At 47.4% G+C, this 26441-nt stretch overlaps 1 protein-coding gene across 1 annotated transcript in view; it reads right to left on the reverse strand.

Annotated features, from left to right (window-relative positions):
- The window catches only part of hmcn2 (hemicentin 2), an 82800-nt gene that overhangs the window by 49315 nt on the left and 7044 nt on the right, over nucleotides 1-26441 (reverse strand). The window contains 18 exon segments of the mRNA XM_046347468.1: nucleotides 7101-7260; nucleotides 7391-7550; nucleotides 8108-8220; nucleotides 10429-10573; nucleotides 10658-10785; nucleotides 10963-11058; nucleotides 12303-12497; nucleotides 12711-12869; nucleotides 12981-13094; nucleotides 16388-16515; nucleotides 16855-16996; nucleotides 17465-17737; nucleotides 20637-20758; nucleotides 21879-22023; nucleotides 22123-22386; nucleotides 22469-22589; nucleotides 22709-22815; nucleotides 22953-23124. Coding sequence (XP_046203424.1) covers nucleotides 7101-7260; nucleotides 7391-7550; nucleotides 8108-8220; nucleotides 10429-10573; nucleotides 10658-10785; nucleotides 10963-11058; nucleotides 12303-12497; nucleotides 12711-12869; nucleotides 12981-13094; nucleotides 16388-16515; nucleotides 16855-16996; nucleotides 17465-17737; nucleotides 20637-20758; nucleotides 21879-22023; nucleotides 22123-22386; nucleotides 22469-22589; nucleotides 22709-22815; nucleotides 22953-23124 — 2744 coding nt within the window.

Below are 26441 nucleotides of genomic sequence, written 5' to 3' on the forward strand. Positions count from 1 at the left end.
TGCTAACTCTCTCTGTATACAGCACTAGTGCTCCTATCCAGCTGTGCTAACTCTCTCTGTATACACCACTAGTGCTCCTCTCCTCTCCAGCTGTGCTAACTCTCTCTGTATACAGCACTAGTGCTCCTATCCAGCTGTGCTAACTCTCTCTGTATACAGCACTAGAGCTCCTCTCCTCTCCAGCTGTGCTAACTCTCTCTGTATACACCACTAGTGCTCCTCTCTTCTCCAGCTGTGCTAACTCTCTCTGTATACACCACTAGTGCTCCTCTCCTCTCCAGCTGTGCTAACTCTCTCTGTATACACCACTAGTGCTCCTCTCCTCTCCAGCTGTGCTAACTCTCTCTGTATACACCACTAGTGCTCCTCTCCTCTCCAGCTGTGCTAACTCTCTCTGTATACACCACTAGTGCTCCTCTCTTCTCCAGCTGTGCTAACTCTCTCTGTATACATCACTACTGCTCCTCTCCTCTCCTCTCCAGCTGTGCTAGCTCTCTCTGTATACAGCACTAGTGCTCCTCTCCTCTCCAGCTGTGCTAACTCTCTCTGTATACAGCACTACTGCTCCTCTCCTCTCCTCTCCAGCTGTGCTAGCTCTCTCTGTATACAGCACTAGTGCTCCTCTCCTCTCCAGCTGTGCTAACTCTCTCTGTATACAGCAGTAGTGCTCCTCTCCTCTCCTTTCCAGCTGTGCTAGCTCTCTCTGTATACAGCACTAGTGCTCCTCTCCTCTCCAGCTGTGCTAACTCTCTCTGTATACAGCAGTAGTGCTCCTCTCCTCTCCTCTCCAGCTGTGCTAGCTCTCTCTGTATACAGCACTAGTGCTCCTCTCCTCTCCAGCTGTGCTAACTCTCTCTGTATACAGCACTACTGCTCCTCTCCTCTCCTCTCCAGCTGTGCTAACTCTCTCTGTATACAGCACTACTGCTCCTCTCCTCTCCTCTCCAGCTGTGCTAACTCTCTCTGTATACAGCACTAGTGCTCCTCTCCTCTCCAGCTGTGCTAACTCTCTCTGTATACAGCAGTAGTGCTCCTCTCCTCTCCTCTCCAGCTGTGCTAACTCTCTCTGTATACAGCAGTAGTGCTCCTCTCCTCTCCTTTCCAGCTGTGCTAGCTCTCTCTGTATACAGCACTAGTGCTCCTCTCCTCTCCTCTCCAGCTGTGCTAGCTCTCTCTGTATACACCACTAGTGCTCCTCTCCTCTCCAGCTGTGCTAACTCTCTCTGTATACAGCACTAGTGCTCCTCTCCTCTCCTCTCCAGCTGTGCTAGCTCTCTCTGTATACAGCACTAGTGCTCCTCTCCTCTCCAGCTGTGCTAACTCTCTCTGTATACAGCACTAGTGCTCCTCTCCTCTCCTCTCCAGCTGTGCTAGCTCTCTCTGTATACAGCACTAGTGCTCCTCTCCTCTCCTCTCCTCCTCTCCAGCTGTGCTAGCTCTCTCTGTATATAGCACTAGTGCTCCTCTCCTCTCCTCTCCAGCTGTGCTAACTCTCTCTGTATACAGCACTACTGCTCCTCTCCAGCTGTGCTAACTCTCTCTGTATACAGCACTACTGCTCCTCTCCTCTCCAGCTGTGCTAACTCTCTCTGTATACAGCACTAGTGCTCCTCTCCAGCTGTGCTAACTCTCTCTGTATACAGCACTACTGCTCCTCTCCTCTCCTCTCCAGCTGTGCTAACTCTCTCTGTATACACCACTAGTGCTCCTCTCCTCTCCAGCTGTGCTAACTCTCTCTGTATACAGCACTAGTGCTCCTCTCCTCTCCAGCTGTGCTAACTCTCTCTGTATACACCACTAGTGCTCCTCTCTTCTCCAGCTGTGCTAACTCTCTCTGTATACACCACTAGTGCTCCTCTCTTCTCCAGCTGTGCTAGCTCTCTCTGTATACAGCACTAGTGCTCCTATCCAGCTGTGCTAACTCTCTCTGTATACAGCACTAGTGCTCCTATCCAGCTGTGCTAACTCTCTCTGTATACAGCACTAGTGCTCCTATCCAGCTGTGCTAACTCTCTCTGTATACACCACTAGTGCTCCTCTCCTCTCCAGCTGTGCTAACTCTCTCTGTATACAGCACTAGTGCTCCTATCCAGCTGTGCTAACTCTCTCTGTATACACCACTAGTGCTCCTCTCCTCTCCAGCTGTGCTAACTCTCTCTGTATACAGCACTAGTGCTCCTATCCAGCTGTGCTAACTCTCTCTGTATACACCACTAGTGCTCCTCTCCTCTCCAGCTGTGCTAACTCTCTCTGTATACAGCACTAGTGCTCCTATCCAGCTGTGCTAACTCTCTCTGTATACACCACTAGTGCTCCTCTCCTCTCCAGCTGTGCTAACTCTCTCTGTATACAGCACTAGTGCTCCTATCCAGCTGTGCTAACTCTCTCTGTATACACCACTAGTGCTCCTCTCCTCTCCAGCTGTGCTAACTCTCTCTGTATACAGCACTAGTGCTCCTATCCAGCTGTGCTAACTCTCTCTGTATACACCACTAGTGCTCCTCTCCTCTCCAGCTGTGCTAACTCTCTCTGTATACAGCACTAGTGCTCCTATCCAGCTGTGCTAACTCTCTCTGTATACAGCACTAGAGCTCCTCTCCTCTCCAGCTGTGCTAACTCTCTCTGTATACACCACTAGTGCTCCTCTCTTCTCCAGCTGTGCTAACTCTCTCTGTATACACCACTAGTGCTCCTCTCCTCTCCAGCTGTGCTAACTCTCTCTGTATACACCACTAGTGCTCCTCTCCTCTCCAGCTGTGCTAACTCTCTCTGTATACACCACTAGTGCTCCTCTCCTCTCCAGCTGTGCTAACTCTCTCTGTATACACCACTAGTGCTCCTCTCTTCTCCAGCTGTGCTAACTCTCTCTGTATACATCACTACTGCTCCTCTCCTCTCCTCTCCAGCTGTGCTAGCTCTCTCTGTATACAGCACTAGTGCTCCTCTCCTCTCCAGCTGTGCTAACTCTCTCTGTATACAGCACTACTGCTCCCTCTCAGCTCTAGCTCTCTCCAGCTGTGCTTTCCAGCTAGCTCTCTCTGTATACAGCACTAGTGCTCCTCTCCTCTCCAGCTGTGCTAACTCTCTCTGTATACAGCAGTAGTGCTCCTCTCCTCTCCTTTCCAGCTGTGCTAGCTCTCTCTGTATACAGCACTAGTGCTCCTCTCCTCTCCAGCTGTGCTAACTCTCTCTGTATACAGCACTACTGCTCCTCTCCTCTCCTCTCCAGCTGTGCTAACTCTCTCTGTATACAGCACTACTGCTCCTCTCCTCTCCAGCTCCAGCTGTGCTAACTCTCTCTGTATACAGCACTAGTGCTCCTCTCCTCTCCAGCTGTGCTAACTCTCTCTGTATACAGCAGTAGTGCTCCTCTCCTCTCCTCTCCAGCTGTGCTAACTCTCTCTGTATACAGCAGTAGTGCTCCTCTCCTCTCCTTTCCAGCTGTGCTAGCTCTCTCTGTATACAGCACTAGTGCTCCTCTCCTCTCCTCTCCAGCTGTGCTAGCTCTCTCTGTATACACCACTAGTGCTCCTCTCCTCTCCAGCTGTGCTAACTCTCTCTGTATACAGCACTAGTGCTCCTCTCCTCTCCTCTCCAGCTGTGCTAGCTCTCTCTGTATACAGCACTAGTGCTCCTCTCCTCTCCAGCTGTGCTAACTCTCTCTGTATACACCACTAGTGCTCCTCTCCTCTCCTCTCCAGCTGTGCTAGCTCTCTCTGTATACAGCACTAGTGCTCCTCTCCTCTCCTCTCCAGCTGTGCTAGCTCTCTCTGTATACACCACTAGTGCTCCTCTCCTCTCCAGCTGTGCTAACTCTCCCTGTATACACCACTAGTGCTCCTCTCTTCTCCAGCTGTGCTAGCTCTCTCTGTATACAGCACTAGTGCTCCTCTCCTCTCCAGCTGTGCTAACTCTCTCTGTATACAGCACTAGTGCTCCTCTCCTCTCCAGCTGTGCTAACTCTCTCTGTATACAGCACTAGTGCTCCTCTCCTCTCCAGCTGTGCTAACTCTCTCTGTATACAGCACTAGTGCTCCTCTCCTCTCCAGCTGTGCTAGCTCTCTCTGTATACAGCACTACTGCTCCTCTCCTCTCCAGCTGTGCTAACTCTCTCTATATACAGCACTACTGCTCCTCTCCTCTCCTCTCCAGCTGTGCTAGCTCTCTCTGTATACAGCACTAGTGCTCCTCTCCTCTCCAGCTGTGCTAACTCTCTCTATATACAGCACTACTGCTCCTCTCCTCTCCTCTCCAGCTGTGCTAGCTCTCTCTGTATACAGCACTAGTGCTCCTCTCCTCTCCAGCTGTGCTAACTCTCTCTGTATACAGCACTAGTTCTCCTCTCCTCTCCAGCTGTGCTAACTCTCTCTGTATACAGCACTAGTGCTCCTCTCCTCTCCTCTCCAGCTGTGCTAGCTCTCTCTGTATACAGCACTAGTGCTCCTCTCCTCTCCAGCTGTGCTAGCTCTCTCTGTATACAGCACTACTGCTCCTCTCCAGCTGTGCTAACTCTCTCTGTATACAGCACTACTGCTCCTCTCCAGCTGTGCTAACTCTCTCTGTATACAGCACTACTGCGCCTCTCCTCTCCAGCTGTTCTAGCTCTCTCTGTATACAGCACTAGTGCTCCTCTCCTCTCCAGCTGTGCTAACTCTCTCTGTATACAGCACTACTGCTCCTCTCCTCTCCTCTCCAGCTGTGCTAACTCTCTCTGTATACAGCACTACTGCTCCTCTCCTCTCCAGCTGTGCTAGCTCTCTCTGTATACAGCACTAGTGCTCCTCTCCTCTCCAGCTGTGCTAACTCTCTCTGTATACAGCACTACTGCTCCTCTCCTCTCCAGCTGTGCTAACTCTCTCTGTATACAGCACTACTGCTCCTCTCCTCTCCAGCTGTGCTAGCTCTCTCTCTATACAGCACTAGTGCTCCTCTCCTCTCCAGCTGTGCTAGCTCTCTCTGTATACAGCACTAGTGCTCCTCTCCTCTCCTCTCCAGCTGTGCTAACTCTCTCTGTATACAGCACTAGTGCTCCTCTCCTCTCCTCTCCAGCTGTGCTAACTCTCTCTGTATACAGCACTAGTGCTCCTCTCCTCTCCAGCTGTGCTAACTCTCTCTGTATACAGCACTAGTGCTCCTCTCCTCTCCAGCTGTGCTAGCTCTCTCTGTATACAGCACTAGTGCTCCTCTCCTCTCCAGCTGTGCTAACTCTCTCTGTATACAGCACTACTGCTCCTCTCCTCTCCAGCTGTGCTAACTCTCTCTGTATACAGCACTAGTGCTCCTCTCCTCTCCAGCTGTGCTAGCTCTCTCTGTATACAGCACTACTGCTCCTCTCCTCTCCTCTCCAGCTGTGCTAACTCTCTCTGTATACAGCACTACTGCTCCTCTCCTCTCCTCTCCAGCTGTGCTAGCTCTCTCTGTATACAGCACTAGTGCTCCTCTCCTCTCCTCTTCAGCTGTGCTAACTCTCTCTGTATACAGCACTAGTGCTCCTCTCCTCTCCTCTCCAGCTGTGCTAGCTCTCTCTGTATATAGCACTAGTGCTCCTCTCCTCTCCTCTCCAGCTGTGCTAACTCTCTCTGTATACAGCACTACTGCTCCTCTCCAGCTGTGCTAACTCTCTCTGTATACAGCACTACTGCTCCTCTCCTCTCCAGCTGTGCTAACTCTCTCTGTATACAGCACTAGTGCTCCTCTCCTCTCCAGCTGTGCTAACTCTCTCTGTATACAGCACTACTGCTCCTCTCCTCTCCAGCTGTGCTAACTCTCTCTGTATACACCACTAGTGCTCCTCTCCTCTCCAGCTGTGCTAACTCTCTCTGTATACAGCACTAGTGCTCCTATCCAGCTGTGCTAACTCTCTCTGTATACACCACTAGTGCTCCTCTCCTCTCCAGCTGTGCTAACTCTCTCTGTATACAGCACTAGTGCTCCTCTCCTCTCCATCTGTGCTAGCTCTCTCTGTATACATCACTAGTGCTCCTCTCTTCTCCAGCTGTGCTAACTCTCTCTGTATACAGCACTAGTGCTCCTCTCTTCTCCAGCTGTGCTAGCTCTCTCTGTATACAGCACTAGTGCTCCTCTCTTCTCCAGCTGTGCTAGCTCTCTCTGTATACAGCACTAGTGCTCCTCTCTTCTCCAGCTGTGCTAACTCTCTCTGTATACAGCACTAGTGCTCCTCTCTTCTCCAGCTGTGCTAGCTCTCTCTGTATACACCACTAGTGCTCCTCTCTTCTCCAGCTGTGCTAACTCTCTCTGTATACAGCACTAGTGCTCCTCTCTTCTCCAGCTGTGCTAGCTCTCTCTGTATACAGCACTGGGGCTTGTGATGGAGGAGGTGGAAGAGAACAGGGCTATTGCAGCAGACACTCAGAACACCCACTGACTGAGTTATTCCAACAATCAGCTCCCCCTGCTCACACCGGCTGGGCCAGGGGATGGGGGGTAAATAGACTCCCGGATGGAGAGAATGCATCTGTCCTCTCCTGTGGCTGAGGGCTAAGAGGGTTGTTGGTGGATGTGTGTTATTCTCATCAGACAGCCAGGGCTGGTAGAGAGTCAACATGCTCTTTTATGGCAAGAGATCCACAGGGGAGCCAAACGTCAAACAGGCTTTACTTCTGTCTCTTCTTCCATCAGTGTTCCTCCCTTCTTCCTGTCAGCACACCCCTCCTCTACTCCCTCTCTCCTTCCTGGCCCCACATGAATCATCCTCATTCTACCACAACCATAGCTTTCAACACTGTTGCTCAGTTCCTCCAGGGACAGGTCATGGCCAGTAAGTCTCTAATTTGTGCCCTACAGACAGACACCAGCAGACAGTGAAGTCTGTACCGAGCGACCACAGACCCAGGCATGAGAGAGTCATGTGTGGAACCAGATGTTATTCCTCAGAGAAGTTGTTATTCCTCAACCGTTAATGACTGCTTTGGATAGCAGCCGGCTTCAATCAACATCCCTTGTAAAAGGAGTTAGTTAGTTAAGTCAGGGGTAAGGTAATCGCCTTGGTATGGTGAGAAACTTGCTCTTTATTGCCTATTTACCATTTTCACTGCTACACTCTTATGTGACCAGTACTGGGAGATGGGACTTCCTCTTACCAGGCAGTGACTGGAGGGATGGGCTGGCCGTTCCTGCTCCATGTGACCAGGGGAGAGGGACTGCCCTGGACCTCACAGGGGAGGATGACCTCAGAGCCCACTTCGGCAGCCATCTTAACTGTGTTCTCCTGACTGCTCACACCTACGATCTTAGGCTTGGCTGGGGGAAAAGTAAACATGATATATTTTACACAGTACCGGTACTTCTATCAATGAAACACTTTGAAGAGAGGCCATTGATATTGCAGACACTGGACAGCCTTTGCAGTAAGTACATTTGCAGCACTTACTGTTGACACTAAGCTGGATCTCACGGCTGGCGTAGCCCACTGCACTGGTGGCTGTGCAGATGTATATGCCTGCATCCTCTGCAGTGGGGTTGAGGATGTGGAGGTAACCATCATTGTCTGACTGGGCAGAAGACATGTCCCTGGGCAGGGGCTCCCTTCCCTGTGGGCAGAGCAGGCAGAATGAGGCCCGGGCCCAGATACACACTCAACTGCACTGGGACACATATCTAGGCCAAAGGTTCAAAACGCAACTTCTGATGCCTGCTATAATTACAGAGCCGAGCCCCCTTCCCAAATTAAACTAAATAGATGCTCTCTCTCTCTCTTTCTCTCACTCACACACACACACACACACACACACACTTCCCTTTTGAACACAATATGGCTTTTGCAGACTTCATCTGACAAGAATATACATTTAGTTCGCTCTAGTGCACTAATCTGAGAATGTATGGAACAAGGCCTTGAAAAAATGTTCCTTAACACAGGCAGCCGTATAATATATAAACAAGTGTTACGTTAGTTTAAAGGTTATTAACATGATGTAGTTGCCATTCATTTTAAGACAGATGGGCTGTGATTATAATCCCCTCTAGATTCCCTTGTGCTAAATGACACGATTTGTCACGGGCCATTTGTCATATGTGTTTCGAGAGATGGAGCCAAAACCATCATTAGAGAAAAAATAGCTTCCGAGCAGAAAGCATAACATCCTACCTTGGACCAGACAATAGTTGGCTTGGGAACTCCACTGGACTCACATGACAGGGTGATGGCCACACCCTCATTGGCTATGTAGTGGTATGGACCAGCGCTGATCTCTGGGGGCACTGGAAAAGTAGGTCACAAGTACAGCTGTCGACTGAGCATGGACAACCATGGAGGCAGAATTATCACTGGATTTAGCTCACAGCATCAGCCTTCAAGGCATTTCTTCATTACAACTTGTTGATGAACCCTGATCTGTGTGTGTGTCTGTCATTATTGTCTATGGACAAAGTGACTGTTCATCAAATGTATGCAGTCTAAACTATAACACTGCAGGGTGCTCAAGTTACTCAGAGGTTGTTTTCCCATACTAATAGTCAGCATGTTCTTAAGATCATTAAATGACCCCATGACTATAGCAGGTGGGCATTTATTGGGATGACTCATGTACTGGAGGCAGCTCTGCAGAGTGGTCACTAGCTGGCACAGTCACAAAGTCATGCATTCTGATTTTAAACCTATCCCTAACCTTAACCAAACTGCTAACCCTAATGCTTAACCCTAACCTTAAATTAAGACCAAAAATCTACAGTGCCTTGCGAAAGTATTCGGCCCCCTTGAGCTTTGCAACCTTTTGCCACATTTCAGGTTTCAAACTTAAATATATAAAACTGTATTTTTTTGTGAAGAATCAACAACAAGTGGGACACAATCATGAAGTGGAACGACATTTTTTAACAAATCAAAAACTGAAAAATTGGGCGTGCAAAATTATTCAGCCCCTTTACTTTCAGTGCAGCAAACTCTCTCTAGAAGTTCAGTGAGGATCTCTGAATGATCCAATGTTGACCTAAATGACTAATGATGATAAATACAATCCACCTGTGTGTAATCAAGTCTCCGTATAAATGCACCTGCACTGTGATAGTCTCAGTGGTCCGTTAAAAGCGCAGAGAGCATCATGAAGAACGAGGAACACACCAGGCAGGTCCGAGATACTGTTGTGAAGAAGTTTAAAGCCGGATTTGGATACAAAAAGATTTCCCAAGCTTTAAACATCCCAAGGAGCACTGTGCAAGCGATAATATTGAAACGGAAGGAGTATCAGACCACTGCAAATCTACCAAGACCTGGCCGTCCCTCGAAACTTTCAGCTCATACAAGGAGAAGACTGATCAGAGATGCAGCCAAGAGGCCCATGATCACTCTGGATGAACTGCAGAGATCTACAGCTGAGGTGGGAGACTCTGTCCATAGGACAACAATCAGTCGTATATTGCACAAATCTGGCCTTTATGGAAGAGTGGCAAGAAGAAAGCCATTTCTTAAAGATATCCATAAAAAGTGTTGTTTAAAGTTTGCCACAAGCCACCTGAGAGACACACCAAACATGTGGAAGAAGGTGCTCTGGTCAGATGGCAACAATGCAAAACGTTATGTTTGGCGTAAAAGCAACACAGCTCATCACCCTGAACACACCATCCCCACTGTCAAACATGGTGGTGGCAGCATCATGGTTTGGGCTTGCTTTTCTTCAGCAGGGACAGGGAAGATGGTTAAAATTGATGGGAAGATGGATGGAGCCAAATACAGGACCATTCTGGAAGAAAACCTGATGGAGTCTGCAAAAGACCTGAGACTGGGACGGAGATTTGTCTTCCAACAAGACAATGATCCAAAACATAAAGCAAAATCTACAATGGAATGGTTCAAAAATAAACATATCCAGGTGTTAGAATGGTCAAGTCAAAGTCCAGACCTGAATCCAATCGAGAATCTGTGGAAAGAACTGAAAACTGCTGTTCACAAATGCTCTCCATCCAACCTCACTGAGCTCGAGCTGTTTTGCAAGGAGGAATGGGAAAAAATGTCAGTCTCTCGATGTGCAAAACTGATAGAGACATACCCCAAGCGACTTACAGCTGTAATCGCAGCAAAAGGTGGCGCTACAAAGTATTAACTTAAGGGGGCTGAATAATTTTGCAAGCCCAATTTTTCAGTTTTTGATTTGTTAAAAAAGTTTGAAATATGCAATAAATGTCGTTCCACTTCATGATTGTGTCCCACTTGTTGTTGATTCTTCACAAAAAATACAGTTTTATATCTTTATGTTTGAAGCCTGAAATGTGGCAAAAGGTCGCAAAGTTCAAGGGGGCCGAATACTTTCGCAAGGCACTGTGCTTCATGCATTTTTACGATGCAGACAATTTTGACCTTGCAGCTAGCTCATCTAGTTCCTCAGTTCCCCTCAATAAACGTCAACCTGCATGACACTAGAGAATCTGCTATAGCCCTGTATTGACCATACTGTAAATCGTTTATCCTCTCACCATGGACTTCCAGGCTGACAGATATGTTGACTGACCCCGCTATGTTCACCGCAGTGCAAACATACGTCCCAGCATCCTCTGTGAGTGCCCTCTCTATGTACAGGCTACCATCACTCCTCAGGAATGTCCTGCCACTCAGCCGCAGCTAGGGAACAGCAATGGATTAAATTAGACAATGATAAACACACATTGCAAGATTGTAAGATTATTTGGGACAGGTCATCCTCACTTCATTTCCATTGTGGGTCCAGTGTCTCTCTGGCAGGGGTATTCCATCCAATAGCATGCAGGGAATGCTCAGAGACTGACCAATCCCAGTGGTGATGACTGGTGCACCGTGTGCCAAAAAAGGGGGCTCTGTTGGACAAAGCAGGGGGGATATCGTTACATGAGCAGACAGACAGAGATACAAAGCAGCAGTAGAAAAAATAATGTATGATCAAACTGAAACTATTATGGGGAGAGGAAGCAATGGATACTAGTGTTATCTATCAGCAGAGAAAGGTAAGACTGAACACAAACACGAGCTCATACCCAGTCCACTGACACTGACTCTGGCCGCAGTCCTGATGGTTCCAAACTGGTTCTTGGCCTCACAGACATACACGCCTTCATCATCCAACCAGACACCTGTGGATCGACGTATAGCGGGGGGAGTATACTGTTATCACCATTAAATATATATACGGATTGCACTCTATAGGATGGAAATAGATCTCCATGCAAACCTCAGTATGAGAAAGGTAACATGTGGAAGTAATGTCTTTAGAGTTGACAAGTGCATTCTAACAAGACATCATTTTCATCAACTTTGTTTCAACCGTCTACTGGCATTATCTTGGTTTAATTATAATGTCATTAGGGTTCATTGAAAACGGATGAATACAATTAGGTGCAAAGTAGTACAGCTGCCCGTACAACATGTCTTACACAGTATATTCTAGTTAGAACACATGATAATAGATGGAAACATGATTCAATTGCCAGTGTCCACATGGCTGATGTCAACCCATGTGACGAGTTAACAGTGAAAGTGGTGTGGTTCATGCATGTACAATATTTAGCCTGCATGCGGAATCTGACACATGAATTAATAGGACACTGGACTCTCTTACTATAATCAATGGCAGGTAAAGACAGAAGCATCTGCTGCCATTTAAGCAAATCAGGTCAGTGTGCAGACACAGGGGCGAGTGATGGAAGTCCACTTCTCCATGCAGATACTACTGTTTCTCCATCGCCAACAAAAAATAACCGAGCCTTTAAATATTGAGGATCTATGCTGTGGATATATCAATCTCTCTCTCTCTCTCTCTCTCTCTCTCTCTCTCTCTCTCTCTCTCTCTCTCTCTCTCTCTCTCTCTCTCTCTCTCTCTCTCTCTCTCTCTCTCTCTCTCTCTCTCTCTCTCTCTCTCTCTCTCTCTCTCTCTCTCTCTCTCTCTCTCTCTCTCTCTCTCTCTCTCTCTCTCTCCACCCCCCTCCGTCCGTCCCTCCCTCACTGGACAAGGCTAAAGTCATGGTCCAAACGATATTATATCCACATCATACAGTTCCAACTCGACTCAACCCTGATTTAACATGGACATCTCTGTCAGATCTCTAAGGCCCTCAAAGTGCCTCAGTTTGCTTCACTGCAGGAGAAAGGGGAGACGCTCTATTTATTCAGCAGTGCCAGCTGTATCCTGTTACGCTCACTCTCTTAAGAAAACGTTTACTGAATCTGATCTGAGGGGCTCCACCTCTTCAATATTTATGAACCCAAAGAACATCAGCCGTGCCAGTCACACACTTGGCGCCAATGGAGGTTCTGGTCTCTTTGGAGCCTGCTGCTTTGGAATGGAATGCAATAGTGGGAAAGGGACATAAAGACTCACTCTGGATCAGGAGATGCCCTTTTTCTAGTTGCACATGGCTGCCGCTGCTGTCTACGTTAGTGAGAATCGGTCTCCCATCATCTCGACGCCAGGTAACCTTGGGCAATGGGAAACCATGGGCGACACAGTGCAGGGTGACATTCTCCCCCACATCTGCCATCATGTCAACGGGGGTTTCTGAGAACAGAGGGGCCGCTGGCGGAGAAAGAGTGGGGAGATCAGCGTGAAGTTCTCCATACACAAATAGTGTAAAAAAAGTGTAATACAGACTGTTTATGTATTTTAAGTAGAGTAGTTATATGTCCTTTTTAAATATGTCCTTTTTATATACTATTTATATAAAGGGTGAAATGCCTTGCCATTATTACTGGTTATCTGAAAGTAGCATTAATTCAGTAAGGCCCTCACCTCCAACCTCCAGAATAACGGTAGCAGAAGAGGTTCCAGCCGGGTTTCTGGCCACACAGCTGTACTCCCCGGCATCCTTCTCCTGCACCCCTCGGATCTGCAGCGTCCCACGATGCACGTCCTGCTCAGCAAAAGGAACTGAGCCTACTTGCAGATCACCTGAGAAAAAAACAAGAAAATTACACACAGACACAGTGACTTATTAATGAATTAAAATATCAACCTAACAGGTATCACATCACAACGAATCACTCAGAGATCAGTGTTTACCTTTGGACCATTTTACCAGAGGAGGGGGGACACCTGTTGCTTGGCATGCCAGAGTGGCATCACCTCCAACTGCTACCATCACAACCTGTTTCGCCACCCAGATACTGGGTTCCTCTGTAGGGCGGGAAACCAAGATAGAGCTTAAAAAATAAACATGACCCAAACATGTTAATTATCTACCGAATCGGCAGACATGTTCTCAATGCTATACATGACCAGAATAGCAAAGTAATGTGAAATTAATTTTGTAAATTGACTGGGCAGCGGCCCAGGCAGGAGGTAAAAATAGAAGTATCGCTGTCTGACATTTCACACGCCTTGTACGTCAGTGGAGACGTGACAGAGACAGATGCTACAGTAGTCAAGAGAGAGAGACAGCTGCTACAGTAGTCAAGAGAGAGAGACAGATGCTACAGTAGTCAAGAGAGAGAGACAGCTGCTACAGTAGTCAAGAGAGAGAGACAGATGCTACAGTAGTCAAGAGAGAGAGACAGCTGCTACAGTAGTCAAGAGAGAGAGACAGATGCTACAGTAGTCAAGTGAGAGAGACAGCTGCTACAGTAGTCAAGAGAGAGAGACAGCTGCTACAGTAGTCAAGAGAGAGAGACAGATGCTACAGTAGTCAAGAGAGAGAGACAGATGCTACAGTAGTCAAAAGAGAGAGACAGATGCTACAGTAGTCAAGAGAGAGAGAGACAGATGCTACAGTAGTCAAGAGAGAGAGACAGATGCTACAGTAGTCAAGAGAGAGAGAGACAGATTCTACAGTAGTCAAGAGAGAGAGACAGCTGCTACAGTAGTCAAGAGAGAGAGACAGATTCTACAGTAGTCAAGAGAGAGAGACAGCTGCTACAGTAGTCAAGAGAGAGAGACAGATGCTACAGTAGTCAAGAGAGAGAGACAGATGCTACAGTAGTCAAGAGAGAGAGAGACAGATGCTACAGCAGTCAAGAGAGAGAGAGACAGATGCTACAGTAGTCAAGAGAGAGAGACAGCTGCTACAGTAGTCAAGAGAGAGAGACAGATGCTACAGTAGTCAAGAGAGAGAGACAGATGCTACAGTAGTCAAGAGAGAGAGACAGCTGCTACAGTAGTCAAGAGAGAGAGACAGATGCTACAGTAGTCAAGAGAGAGAGACAGATGCTACAGTAGTCAAGAGAGAGAGACAGATGCTACAGTAGTCAAGAGAGAGAGACAGATGCTACAGTAGTCAAGAGAGAGAGACAGATGCTACAGTAGTCAAGAGAGAGAGAGACAGATGCTACAGTAGTCAAGAGAGAGAGACAGATGCTACAGTAGTCAAGAGAGAGAGACAGCTGCTACAGTAGTCAAGAGAGAGAGAAAGATGCTACAGTAGTCAAGAGAGAGAGACAGATGCTACAGTAGTCAAGAGAGAGAGACAGATGCTACAGTAGTCAAGAGAGAGAGACAGATGCTACAGTAGTCAAGAGAGAGAGACAGATGCTACAGTAGTCAAGAGAGAGAGACAGATGCTACAGTAGTCAAGAGAGAGAGACAGATGCTACAGTAGTCAAGAGAGAGAGACAGATGCTACAGTAGTCAAGAGAGAGAGACAGATGCTACAGTAGTCAAGAGAGAGAGACAGATGCTACAGTAGTCAAGAGAGAGAGACAGATGCTACAGTAGTCAAGAGAGAGAGACAGATGCTACAGTAGTCAAGAGAGAGAGACAGATGCTACAGTAGTCAAGAGAGAGAGACAGATGCTACAGTAGTCAAGAGAGAGAGACAGATGCTACAGTAGTCAAGAGAGAGAGACAGATGCTACAGTAGTCAAGAGAGAGAGACAGATGCTACAGTAGTCAAGAGAGAGAGACAGATGCTACAGTAGTCAAGAGAGAGAGACAGATGCTACAGTAGTCAAGAGAGAGAGACAGATGCTACAGTAGTCAAGAGAGAGAGACAGATGCTACAGTAGTCAAGAGAGAGAGACAGCTGCTACAGTAGTCAAGAGAGAGAGACAGATGCTACAGTAGTCAAGAGAGAGAGACAGATGCTACAGTAGTCAAGAGAGAGAGACAGCTGCTACAGTAGTCAAGAGAGAGAGACAGATGCTACAGTAGTCAAGAGAGAGAGACAGATGCTACAGTAGTCAAGAGAGAGAGACAGATGCTACAGTAGTCAAGAGAGAGAGACAGATGCTACAGTAGTCAAGAGAGAGAGACAGATGCTACAGTAGTCAAGAGAGAGAGAGACAGATTCTACAGTAGTCAAGAGAGAGAGACAGCTGCTACAGTAGTCAAGAGAGAGAGACAGATGCTACAGTAGTCAAGAGAGAGAGACAGATGCTACAGTAGTCAAGAGAGAGAGACAGATGCTACAGTAGTCAAGAGAGAGAGACAGATGCTACAGTAGTCAAGAGAGAGAGACAGATGCTACAGTAGTCAAGAGAGAGAGACAGATGCTACAGTAGTCAAGAGAGAGAGACAGATGCTACAGTAGTCAAGAGAGAGAGACAGCTGCTACAGTAGTCAAGAGAGAGAGACAGATGCTACAGTAGTCAAGAGAGAGAGACAGCTGCTACAGTAGTCAAGAGAGAGAGACAGATGCTACAGTAGTCAAGAGAGAGAGACAGATGCTACAGTAGTCAAGAGAGAGAGACAGATGCTACAGTAGTCAAGAGAGAGAGACAGATGCTACAGTAGTCAAGAGAGAGAGACAGATGCTACAGTAGTCAAGAGAGAGAGACAGATGCTACAGTAGTCAAGAGAGAGAGAGACAGATTCTACAGTAGTCAAGAGAGAGAGACAGCTGCTACAGTAGTCAAGAGAGAGAGACAGATGCTACAGTAGTCAAGAGAGAGAGAAAGATGCTACAGTAGTCAAGAGAGAGAGACAGATGCTACAGTAGTCAAGAGAGAGAGACAGCTGAACGGATAAGACGATGCATCCAGCCCGAGCCGGAATGATGGTCTTGACAGACTAGTGTTGTTCAAAATGACACTCCCAGACAAAAGTGACTATAATACAAGCACACCCCAGGGAAAAGCTGCCATGGTCCATCAGTGCTGTGCCCTCTGTCAAGCACTCACTGACAGCAAGGCTAAAAATACATCCTGACGACTGTCAACCCTGCCCACACAGGGAAGTTTCAACCCACTGAGCAAGACAGGAGGAAATATGCCACTGTCAATCTGAGCTCTACTCACAGCTAGACAACATAGTCCAAACACCATGGATCAGAGAGAAATTCATTCAAACAGCACTCAACAAAGTTTTCTAACACATAAACCATACAATAGTGACCCTACTCTGACAATGTATGCCCAGGGAAGCAGTGGAGAATAATCTTGAGTTTAACTAGTCGAGAGAGAACCTGTCATAGCCTTCATAGAGCTGTCTCGCTTGGCCTACGGTAGGACTAGGGCTGTAACGACATCTCTACCTACCTGCATAATTGAGAGACACAGTCTGTTTAGCAGTTCCAGCCTCATTGGTGGCAAGGCATGTGTAGTTCCCACCATCCTCAGGGAGGGCATCTCTGATTGTAAGGCCACCATGTTTGGATATAGCCATCCTGTATCATGTAAGACAGACATCAGTCACGGGAATGAATGTTTGTTGATTTAGACGATCACAAATGCAGATGTCTCAGTGAAATTCATCACTAGCTGTCCTAGGAACTGTTTGGATTGCTTAAGGCATTTCTCTTTTGAAAAAGTATTTATTTATTGGCAGCCATATGTAAATGTACAAAAAAATCTGGAATAATATAGTTTTGTGGTTAGATGTAACTATAAAATGAAGCAAACAAGATGTGTCATTTGTATATTCATAGTAGGCATTTAAAAAGGAATCAGACAAGTCTCTGCAGCTGCTGTGGTGTAGGTGTTGAGTGGGCTGAGAGTTCCTTTACCGTGTCTGATTAGTGAGGAAGATGTTTCCATGACTCCAGAAGAGCTGTGGAGTGGGGGAGCCGGACACTGTGCAGATGAAGTGGACCTCAGACCCCCTGGAGAAGGCTTGGCTCTGGGGGCTGACTACCACAGAAGGGGCCTCTACAGAGATAGAGGGGATCCATAGGAAAGGGCTGATGACTCAAGTCCCAGTCATGGCTTTATGATAAGTAATTTATTACAGGCAGGGGTGATCATGGCTAAACTGTGGTGAACCTCTGCTAGTCTGGGGGCAGATCAGGATTAACAGGGAGGGCCTGACGTCATGATCACAGCGGATCACAGTCAGAGACATGTTTCAAATTTGTTTGGAGGTTTTCAAACGCATTTTCAAGCATCTGATGCCATACCCATGATAGAACCTGCAATTTTCAACTTGCATCAATTGGGCTAATTTGAAACATGTTCTGACTGGGAGCGTTTCTGGAGAAGTGGATAAGTCCTTCTACTAAGGCAGTAATGAAAAGCAGATGCCAGAGGCCTGGAGGAGGTATGGAGGAGGCCCTGGTGTGTTTAGTGTTTAAGCAGATAACCGGTACGGTGCGGTTGGGGTGCGGTGAGCTACAGTACCTGGGACGAGCAGCCACACTGTGACTCGGCTGTCTCCATGGGCGTTGGTGGCCACACACTGGTACTGGCCGGCGTCCTGGGGCCGCAACCCACTGATCTCCAGGAAGGAGTTGGGCAAGACCCTTACCCTCCCGGAGCGGGTCAGGATATTGAGTCCTGCCCGCTGCCAGGTTAGGTTGTGGCGCATTGAGCCCTCCACCTGGCAGGCCAGCACAGCCACGGCCCCCACAGTAGAGCTCACGTTCACTGGGGCCTTCAGCACCGGAGGAGGCTCTGTCTCATGAGAAACACAGTCAACACAGTCAACACAGTGAGACAATCAGCACACTATCAGCAGGGACTAAACAGTACAGACGTAGTTTACTGTCAATGTAAACATTTGGAATGACATGTATGGTTTGGTTTTAGACCCCATCATAGCACTGAGACGGCACTTGTGAAGGTGGTAAATGACATTTTGATGGCATCGGACCGAGGCTCTGCATCTGTCCTCGTGCTCCTAGACCTTAGTGCTGCTTTTGATACCATCGATCACCACATTCTTTTGGAGAGATTGGAAACCCAAATTGGTCTACACGGACATGTTCTGGCCTGGTTTAGGTCTTATCTGTCGGAAAGATATCAGTTTGTCTCTGTGAATGGTTTGTCCTCTGACAAATCAACTGTACATTTCGGTGTTCCTCAAGGTTCTGTTTTAGGACCACTATTGTTTTCACTATATATTTTACCTCTTGGGGATGTTATTCGAAAACATAATGTAAACTTTCACTGCTATGCGGATGACACACAGCTGTACATTTCAATGAAACATGGTGAAGCCCCAAAATTGCCCTCGCTAGAAGCATGTGTTTCAGACATAAGGAAGTGGATGGCTGCAAACTTTCTACTATTAAACTCGGACAAAACAGAGATGCTTGTTCTAGGTCCCAAGAAACAAAGAGATCTTCTGTTGAATCTGACAATTAATCTTAATGGTTGTACAGTCGTCTCAAATAAAACTGTGAAGGACCTCGGCGTTACTCTGGACCCTGATCTCTCTTTTGAAGAACATATCAAGACCATTTCGAGGACAGCTTTTTTCCATCTACGTAACATTGCAAAAATCAGAAACTTTCTGTCCAAAAATGATGCAGAAAAAATTAATCCATGCTTTTGTCACTTCTAGGTTAGACTACTGCAATGCTCTATTTTCCGGCTACCCGGATAAAGCACTAAATAAACTTCAGTTAGTGCTAAATACGGCTGCTAGAATCCTGACTAGAACCAAAAAATTTGATCATATTACTCCAGTGCTAGCCTCTCTACACTGGCTTCCTGTCAAAGCAAGGGCTGATTTCAAGGTTTTACTGCTAACCTACAAAGCATTACATGGGCTTGCTCCTACCTACCTCTCTGATTTGGTCCTGCCGTACATACCTACACGTACGCTACGGTCACAAGACGCAGGCCTCCTAATTGTCCCTAGAATTTCTAAGCAAACAGCTGGAGGCAGGGCTTTCTCCTATAGAGCTCCATTTTTATGGAACGGTCTGCCTACCCATGTCAGAGACGCAAACTCGGTCTCAACCTTTAAGTCTTTACTGAAGACTCATCTCTTCAGTGGGTCATATGATTGAGTGTAGTCTGGCCCAGGAGTGGGAAGGTGAACGGAAAGGCTCTGGAGCAACGAACCGCCCTTGCTGTCTCTGCCTGGCCGGTTCCCCTCTTTTCACTGGGATTCTTTGCCTCTAACCCTGTTACGGGGGCTGAGTCACTGGCTTGCTGGGGCTCTCTCGTGCCGTCCCTGGGGGGTGCGTCACCTGGGTGGGTTGATTCACTGTTGTGGTCGGCCTGTCTGGGTTCCCCCCTTGGGTTGTACCGTGTCGGAGATCTTTGTGGGCTATACTCGGCCTTGTCTCAGGATGGTAAGTTGGTGGTTGAAGATATCCCTCTAGTGGTGTGGGGGCTGTGCTTTGGCAAAGTGGGTGGGGTTATATCCTTCCTGTTTGGCCCTGTCCGGGGGTGTCCTCGGATGGGGCCACAGTGTCTCCTAACCCCTCCTGTCTCAGCCTCCAGTATTTATGCTGCAGTAGTTTATGTGTCGGGGGGCTAGGGTCAGTTTGTTTATCTGGAGTACTTCTACTGTCCTATTCAGGTGTCCTGTGTGAATCTAAGTGTGCGTTCTCTAATTCTCTCCTTCTCTCTTTCTTTCTCTCTCTCGGAGGACCTGAGCCCTAGGACCATGCCCCAGGACTACCTGACATGATGACTCCTTGCTGTCCCCAGTCCACCTGGCCATGCTGCTGCTCCAGTTTCAACTGGCCTGGGCCCTAGGACCATGTCCCAGGACTACCTGACATGAGGACTCCTTGCTGTCCCCAGTCCACCTGGCCATGCTCCTGCTCCAGTTTCAACTGTTCTGCCTTACTATTATTCAACCATGCTGGTCATTTATGAACATTTGAACATCTTGGCCACGTTCTGTTATAATCTCCACCCGGCACAGCCAGAAGAGGACTGGCCACCCCACATATGCTCTCTCTAATTCTCTCTTTCTTTCTCTCTCTCGGAGGACCTGAGCCCTAGGACCGTGCCCCAGGACTACCTGACATGATGGCTCCTTGCTGTCCCCAGTCCACCTGACTGTGCTGCTGCTCCAGTTTCAACTGTTCTGCCTTATTATTATTTGACCATGCTGGTCATTTATGAACATTTGAACATCTTGGTCATGTTCTGTTATAATCTCTACCCGGCACAGCCAGAAGAGGACTGGCCACCCCACATAGCCCGGTTCCTCTCTAGGTTTCTTCCTAGGTTTTGGCCTTTCTAGGGAGTTTTTCCTAGCCACCGTGCTTTTACACCTGCATTGTTTGCTGTTTGGGGTTTTAGGCTGGGTTTCTGTACAGCACTTTGAGATATCAGCTGATGTACGAAGGGCTATATAAATAAATTTGATTTGATTTGATTTGCTGTATTGTATCAGTGGACTTTATATCAGCAATATCTAAATAAGATAAGTATTTTGAAATGCTATTCATATATTTGAAGTGGTGTGTGTGTGTGTGTGTGTGTGTGTGTGTGTGTGTGTGTGTGTGTGTGTGTGTGTGTGTGTGTGTGTGTGTGTGTGTGTGTGTGTGTGTGTGTGTGTGTGTGTGTGTGTGTGTGTGTGTGTGTGTGTGTTCTGCTGACATACCTCTCACAGTCAGTTGTGTGAGGGCTCGTCCCAGTCCCGCGCTGCTCTGAGCGATGCACTCGTACGGACCCTCATCCTCACCTGAGGCATGCGGAATTTCCCATGATGCTTTGCCAGAGAACCTGAGACATATGAACAGTTAGCTGGCAGGTGAATGATGATGGGAACAGGATACTGTCTTACAGCACTGACAAATTAGCCTCTCTGGCACAGAGACACAGTGAATTCCTCTTGTCAGAGGTCGGCATTATTTAATGTACACTACCATTCCAAGGTTTGGGGTCACTTAGAAATGTCCTTGTTTTTGAAAGAAAATCACATATTTGGTCCATTAAAATAACATCAAATTGATCAGAAATACATTGTAGACATTGTTAATGTTGTACATGACTATTGTAGATGGAAACGGCATATTTTTTATGGAATATCTACATAGGTGTACAGGCCCAATATCAGCAACCATCACTCCTGTGTTCCAATGGCACGTTATGTTAGGTAATCCAAGTTAATGATTTTAAAATGCAAATTTATCATTAGAAACCCCTTTTGCAATTATGTTAGCACAGCTGGAAACTGTTTTTTCGATTAAAGAAGCAATAAAACTGGCCTTCTTTAGACTAGTTGAGTATCTGGGGCATCAGTATTTGTGGGTTCAATTACAGGCTCAAAATGGCCTGAAACAAAGACCTTTCTTCTGAAACTCGTCAGTCTATTCTTGTTCTGAGAAGTGAAGGCTATTCCATGCGAAAAATTGCCAAGAAACTGAAGATCTCGTACAACGCTGTGTACTACTCCCTTTACAGAACAGCACAAACTGGCTCTAACCAGAATAGAAAGAGGAGTGGGAGGCCCGGGTGCACAACTGAGCAAGAGGACAAGTACATTAGAATGTCTAGTTTGAGAAACAGACGCCTCACAAGTCCTCAACTGGCAGCTTCATTAAATAGTACCTGCAAAACACCAGTCTCAACATCAACAGTGAAGAGGCGACTCAGGGATGTTGGCCTTCTAGGCAGAGTTCCTCTGTCCAGTGTCTGTGTTCTTTTGGCCATCTTAATCTTTTCTTTTTATTGGCCAGTCTGAGATAAGGCTTTTTCTTTGCAACTCTGCCTAGAAGGCCAGCATCCGGGAGTCGCCTCTTCACTGTTGACGTTGAAACTGGTGTTTTGCGGGTACTATTTAATGAAGCTGCCAAGTCTAGTGTCTTAGTGTGTTCAACGAACAGAAGAGACAGATACTCACTGGAACAACTTATCCTCTCCAAGAGACACTCCACTCCGGGTAAACCTCAGCCTATAGGGAACATCGCTCTCTACCGAACAGCCAATCATAGCGGGCTGCATATAAAAGCTGTTCACCACAAGAGGCATGCTCACCGCTGGGGGATCTGTTTCAAGACAAAAAGGAGAGGAGGGAAGAGGTCACACACTGGACTAGGGCTGTCTGTGAGACAGTAGGGTGGAGACTGAGGAGAAGGGTCTCTTACCTGGGATGATGTTTGTGTAGGAGACACTGGACAACCTCTGGAAGCGGTAACCTTCCTCATCCTTCCCTGTCACCTTGAGGAAGAAACTTTGGGAAGGAGTGCGAAATTCTGGGACACTCCAGAGTCCTCGGCTGCCCCTGTCAGAGGGCAGAGGCACAGGGAGGGTGCGTAGGGAGCGTCCTGAACCTGACACTAACTCCATATGACTTAGCTGACCTGGTGGCTTCAGTCCTGTACACTTCAGTAACACATGGGCTGGAACTCCTATGAAAGGGGAGGAAAGCCAAATGTTATTCAATGCAATCACATATACATACAAAGATGGAAAATTACATGTACACATTACCTTTGATGGGTCTCTCCCTGGTATAGTTGAACTCAGACACTGGTATACTGGAGAACCCAGCCCGGAAGTCCAGATTGCTGACCCCTGTTACTCTCAGAGTGTGGCGGCCACCACAGCCCACCTGGTCATAGAAAGGGGTCATTCAGTTGTTGTTTTGTACATCAGAGGTGACTAAATCAGTTATCTCATTTTCAATGCAGGATGATCACAACCATGTCAGGAGGTGCTACGGTACAGTACCTTCAGAGTCCAGGATCCAGGTCGGGGGAACTTCAGGTTGACAACACGGGCTGAGTTTGGGATATTCAGTAGCTCTGTGAGGCCCTGCTCCACTCCAACAATGCGACCTAAGCAATTGAAACACATAACAATGTAATGTCAAAATGTGAAATAGCATTTGATGTTCAGCTAAATGGATATATAGTATTATTCTCAAGTAGTGACAATATTTTCAGTGAGAATACATAATGAAAGCATAATGTACCAAGGGGATCCCTGAGCTCGATCTGAGGGGCTGGCCCACTAAGTGACACAGTGAACTCCTTCAGGCTGGGGTCAAAGGGCACCTCCCACTGGTTCTCCTGAGCACTGTCATGGTTGGAGGAGAGCAGGTGGACCTTCAGGCCCTGTACTGTCTCTTCCACCCACTTCAAGACCTGGCAGGAAAGAAGACATCATCTCAGCAAGACAGCAGCACACCTCACACCCCACACAGCTAGAGGACAAACTAGACAGGGGTGGTCTGGAACCTGTCACAGTAAACTAGACTATATAGACATTCTGGCAAAGACCTCTACTGGAAACCAAATCAGAGTGAAAGGACAGGAAGGATGTGCATGTGACCTCATGACCCATCTCTGATTCTGAAACTGTCTGCTTCAACACTGCAAGCTGGTCTTTGTCTTTGGACCATTCTTCCATCGCCAAAGTATGTCTCAAAGGGATCTTCCATAAACAAAAGGAAAGTGAAACAGCTCAACTGTCAAAAAGATAACATACAGTTTTCTGCACTCTTAAGCATGAATTCCCCAGAGGAGTTTATCGCACAGTGGAAGGCAGCACACTGTCCTTCTGCAAACCACCTTTAATGAATCATGGGATTGGTTCTCCTGTCCTGGCTTTACAAGAGCCTAGGAGAGATCTATTCCAGATTATAAACAGGTCCAACTGTGCAGGATAAATGAAGACTATCAATGGGTCAACTGTTTTACTCTGTATTATCTGAAAAATTGGGTGGGCTTTAAATAGCAGATGTGGCCTGAGAGGACTGGTCTTGTCTGGAGTTGATGGGATTGTGGCGGCTTCACTGAAATGAGGCTCATTATCTTGTTCTCAGAGAAAAGATGACCCAATGCCTGGCTTCTGCTGAGACTGAAATAACCCTGGGTGGCTTGATTGCATTCAATTCCAGTAGTAAACATCACTGAGTATACTTTTCCCCATGACGATTACAGTAGAATATTTGACCGGTAGAATTTTTATCTTTATGTTTTCAACCCTGTAGGTGAAATCATGCTGGTGGTTATGAATCAGAAGAAAAACAACCTGTGTCCTTTCTCCTTTACAGGAAAAGAAGAGCATAACCCGCTGTGTAACTGTGTCTTATTCATTTCACTGGCTGGACCATCCTTTTTTCCATCTTTCAAGTGCTTTACAAGCAACTGTGGTCTTGTATTTGATTTGACCCCATAATCGTGAGGGCAGACATTATGGTTGCATTGTGTCTATAATAAAACAAACTGAAAATGGCCCCTCTGAAAAAAGGGGCTTATTCAACACATCTTCATATATTTCGGAATAATGAAGATTGGAGTGAGCAAAGCCTTTGATAATTTAATTAGCAGGCCTCCCCTCTCTGTGTACCGGCCCACTGGCTCCTCTCAGCAGCTGGTTCCTCTCAGAGTTTACAACTGGAAACAGCTGTAAGGTCTGCCACATGTGCAGCCGTCCCCAGTGGAGCAGGAAACTGCTGTAGAGTGAGCTACATCTTCCACAAACCGGTGTCTATTTCATCTCCAGCACCCAGGGAGGACACAGAGCAGACAGTCATCTCCCCACAGCCTTAGACAAAGGGACATGGAGACACCGAGACTTTCATCTCCCCACAGCCTTAGACAAAGGGACATGGAGACACCGAGACATTCATCTCCCCACAGCCTTAGACAAAGGGATATGGAGACACCGAGACTTTCATCTCCCCACAGCCTTAGACAAAGGGACATGGAGACACCGAGACTTTCATCTCCCCACAGCCTTAGACAAAGGGACATGGAGACACCGAGACTTTCATCTCCCCACAGCCTTAGACAAAGGGACATGGAGACACCGAGACATTCATCTCCCCACAGCCTTAGACAAAGGGACATGGAGACACCGAGACTTTCATCTCCCCACAGCCTTAGACAAAGGGACATGGAGACACCGAGACTTTCATCTCCCCACAGCCTTAGACAAAGGGACATGGAGACACCGAGACATTCATCTCCCCACAGCCTTAGACAAAGGGACATGGAGACACCGAGACTTTCATCTCCCCACAGCCTTAGACAAAGGGACATGGAGACACCGAGACTTTCATCTCCCCACAGCCTTAGACAAAGGGACATGGAGACACCGAGACATTCATCTCCCCACAGCCTTAGACAAAGGGACAGAGAGACACCGAGACATTCATCTCCCCACAGCCTTAGACAAAGGGACATGGAGACACCGAGACATTCATCTCCCCACAGCCTTAGACAAAGGGACATGGAGACACCAAGACATTCATCTCCCTACAGCCTTAGACAAAGGGACATGGAGACACCGAGACATTCATCTCCCCACAGCCTTAGACAAAGGGACATGGAGACACCGAGACTTTCATCTCCCCACAGCCTTAGACAAAGGGACTGGGAGACACCGAGACATTCATCTCCCCACAGCCTTAGACAAAGGGACATGGAGACACCGAGACATTCATCTCCCCACAGCCTTAGACAAAGGGATATGGAGACACAGAGACATTCATCTCCCCACAGTCTTAGACAAAGGGATATGGAGACACAGAGACATTAATCTCCCCACAGCCTTAGACAAAGGGATATGGAGACACAGAGACATTCATCTCCCCACAGTCTTAGACAAAGGGATATGGAGACACAGAGACATTAATCTCCCCACAGCCTTAGACAAAGGGACATGGAGACTGTCTGGTCTGACCAAGGTGTGTCTCAAGGAACATGCTGTGTTCTGGTGGTGCTGCTACAGCCGCTCCCTGCCTGAGCCATGGGGAATCCAGAGAATCTACGGGTCTTTGAAGCCTCATCCGCTGTGTCTCAGCTGAACAGGCACATGCCGGTATGTCAGGAAGAAGCATGCACTGTTCTTTACTTCCTCCAGCTTGGTGGTTGTCTACAGGGATTCCTCTTCCTCATGCCCCTTTGAACCCCTCCAGTAGACCGCCTGACTGATGGTTTCTCTCATCATGGTTGGGGAACCTACAGACTACAGCCCTCCTTGCAGACAGGGGTCACCAAGCTCCTGCTCTGAGGTTAAGACGCCACCACCATCGCGGTGAGAGAAGAGACGGGGTGCCAGGAACCAGGCTATTAGGCCAGATCAGTCCCAGATGGATCCCCGTTCTCCTATTGGATGGGAATGTCAAAACACCTGCCTTGCCTTTCCCCCAGACAACAGACAAGAGTCTACCACATCTGTCTTCCTGTCTCTGGCCTAGACCACAGAGAATGGCTTTGTTCACTAACCTCAGGAACACAACAGAGGATACAGGTTAACTGGATTTCATTTATATTTTCACAAACACTCCTGTCGCTTTAACTAACTACTGGGCCCACCTGAAATCATTTGGCCAATGTTACCAGTGGTTCTTTTATGGAAGGAAGTCCAGCTATTTCAGAGAGGAGTGCATGTGGATCACAGGAGGTTGGTGGCACCTTAATTGGGGAGGATGGGCTTGTGGTAATTACGGGAG

The sequence above is a fragment of the Oncorhynchus gorbuscha genome, linkage group LG04, assembly GCF_021184085.1.
Source record: "Oncorhynchus gorbuscha isolate QuinsamMale2020 ecotype Even-year linkage group LG04, OgorEven_v1.0, whole genome shotgun sequence".
In the NCBI taxonomy this organism is placed as follows: Eukaryota; Metazoa; Chordata; class Actinopteri; order Salmoniformes; family Salmonidae; genus Oncorhynchus; species Oncorhynchus gorbuscha.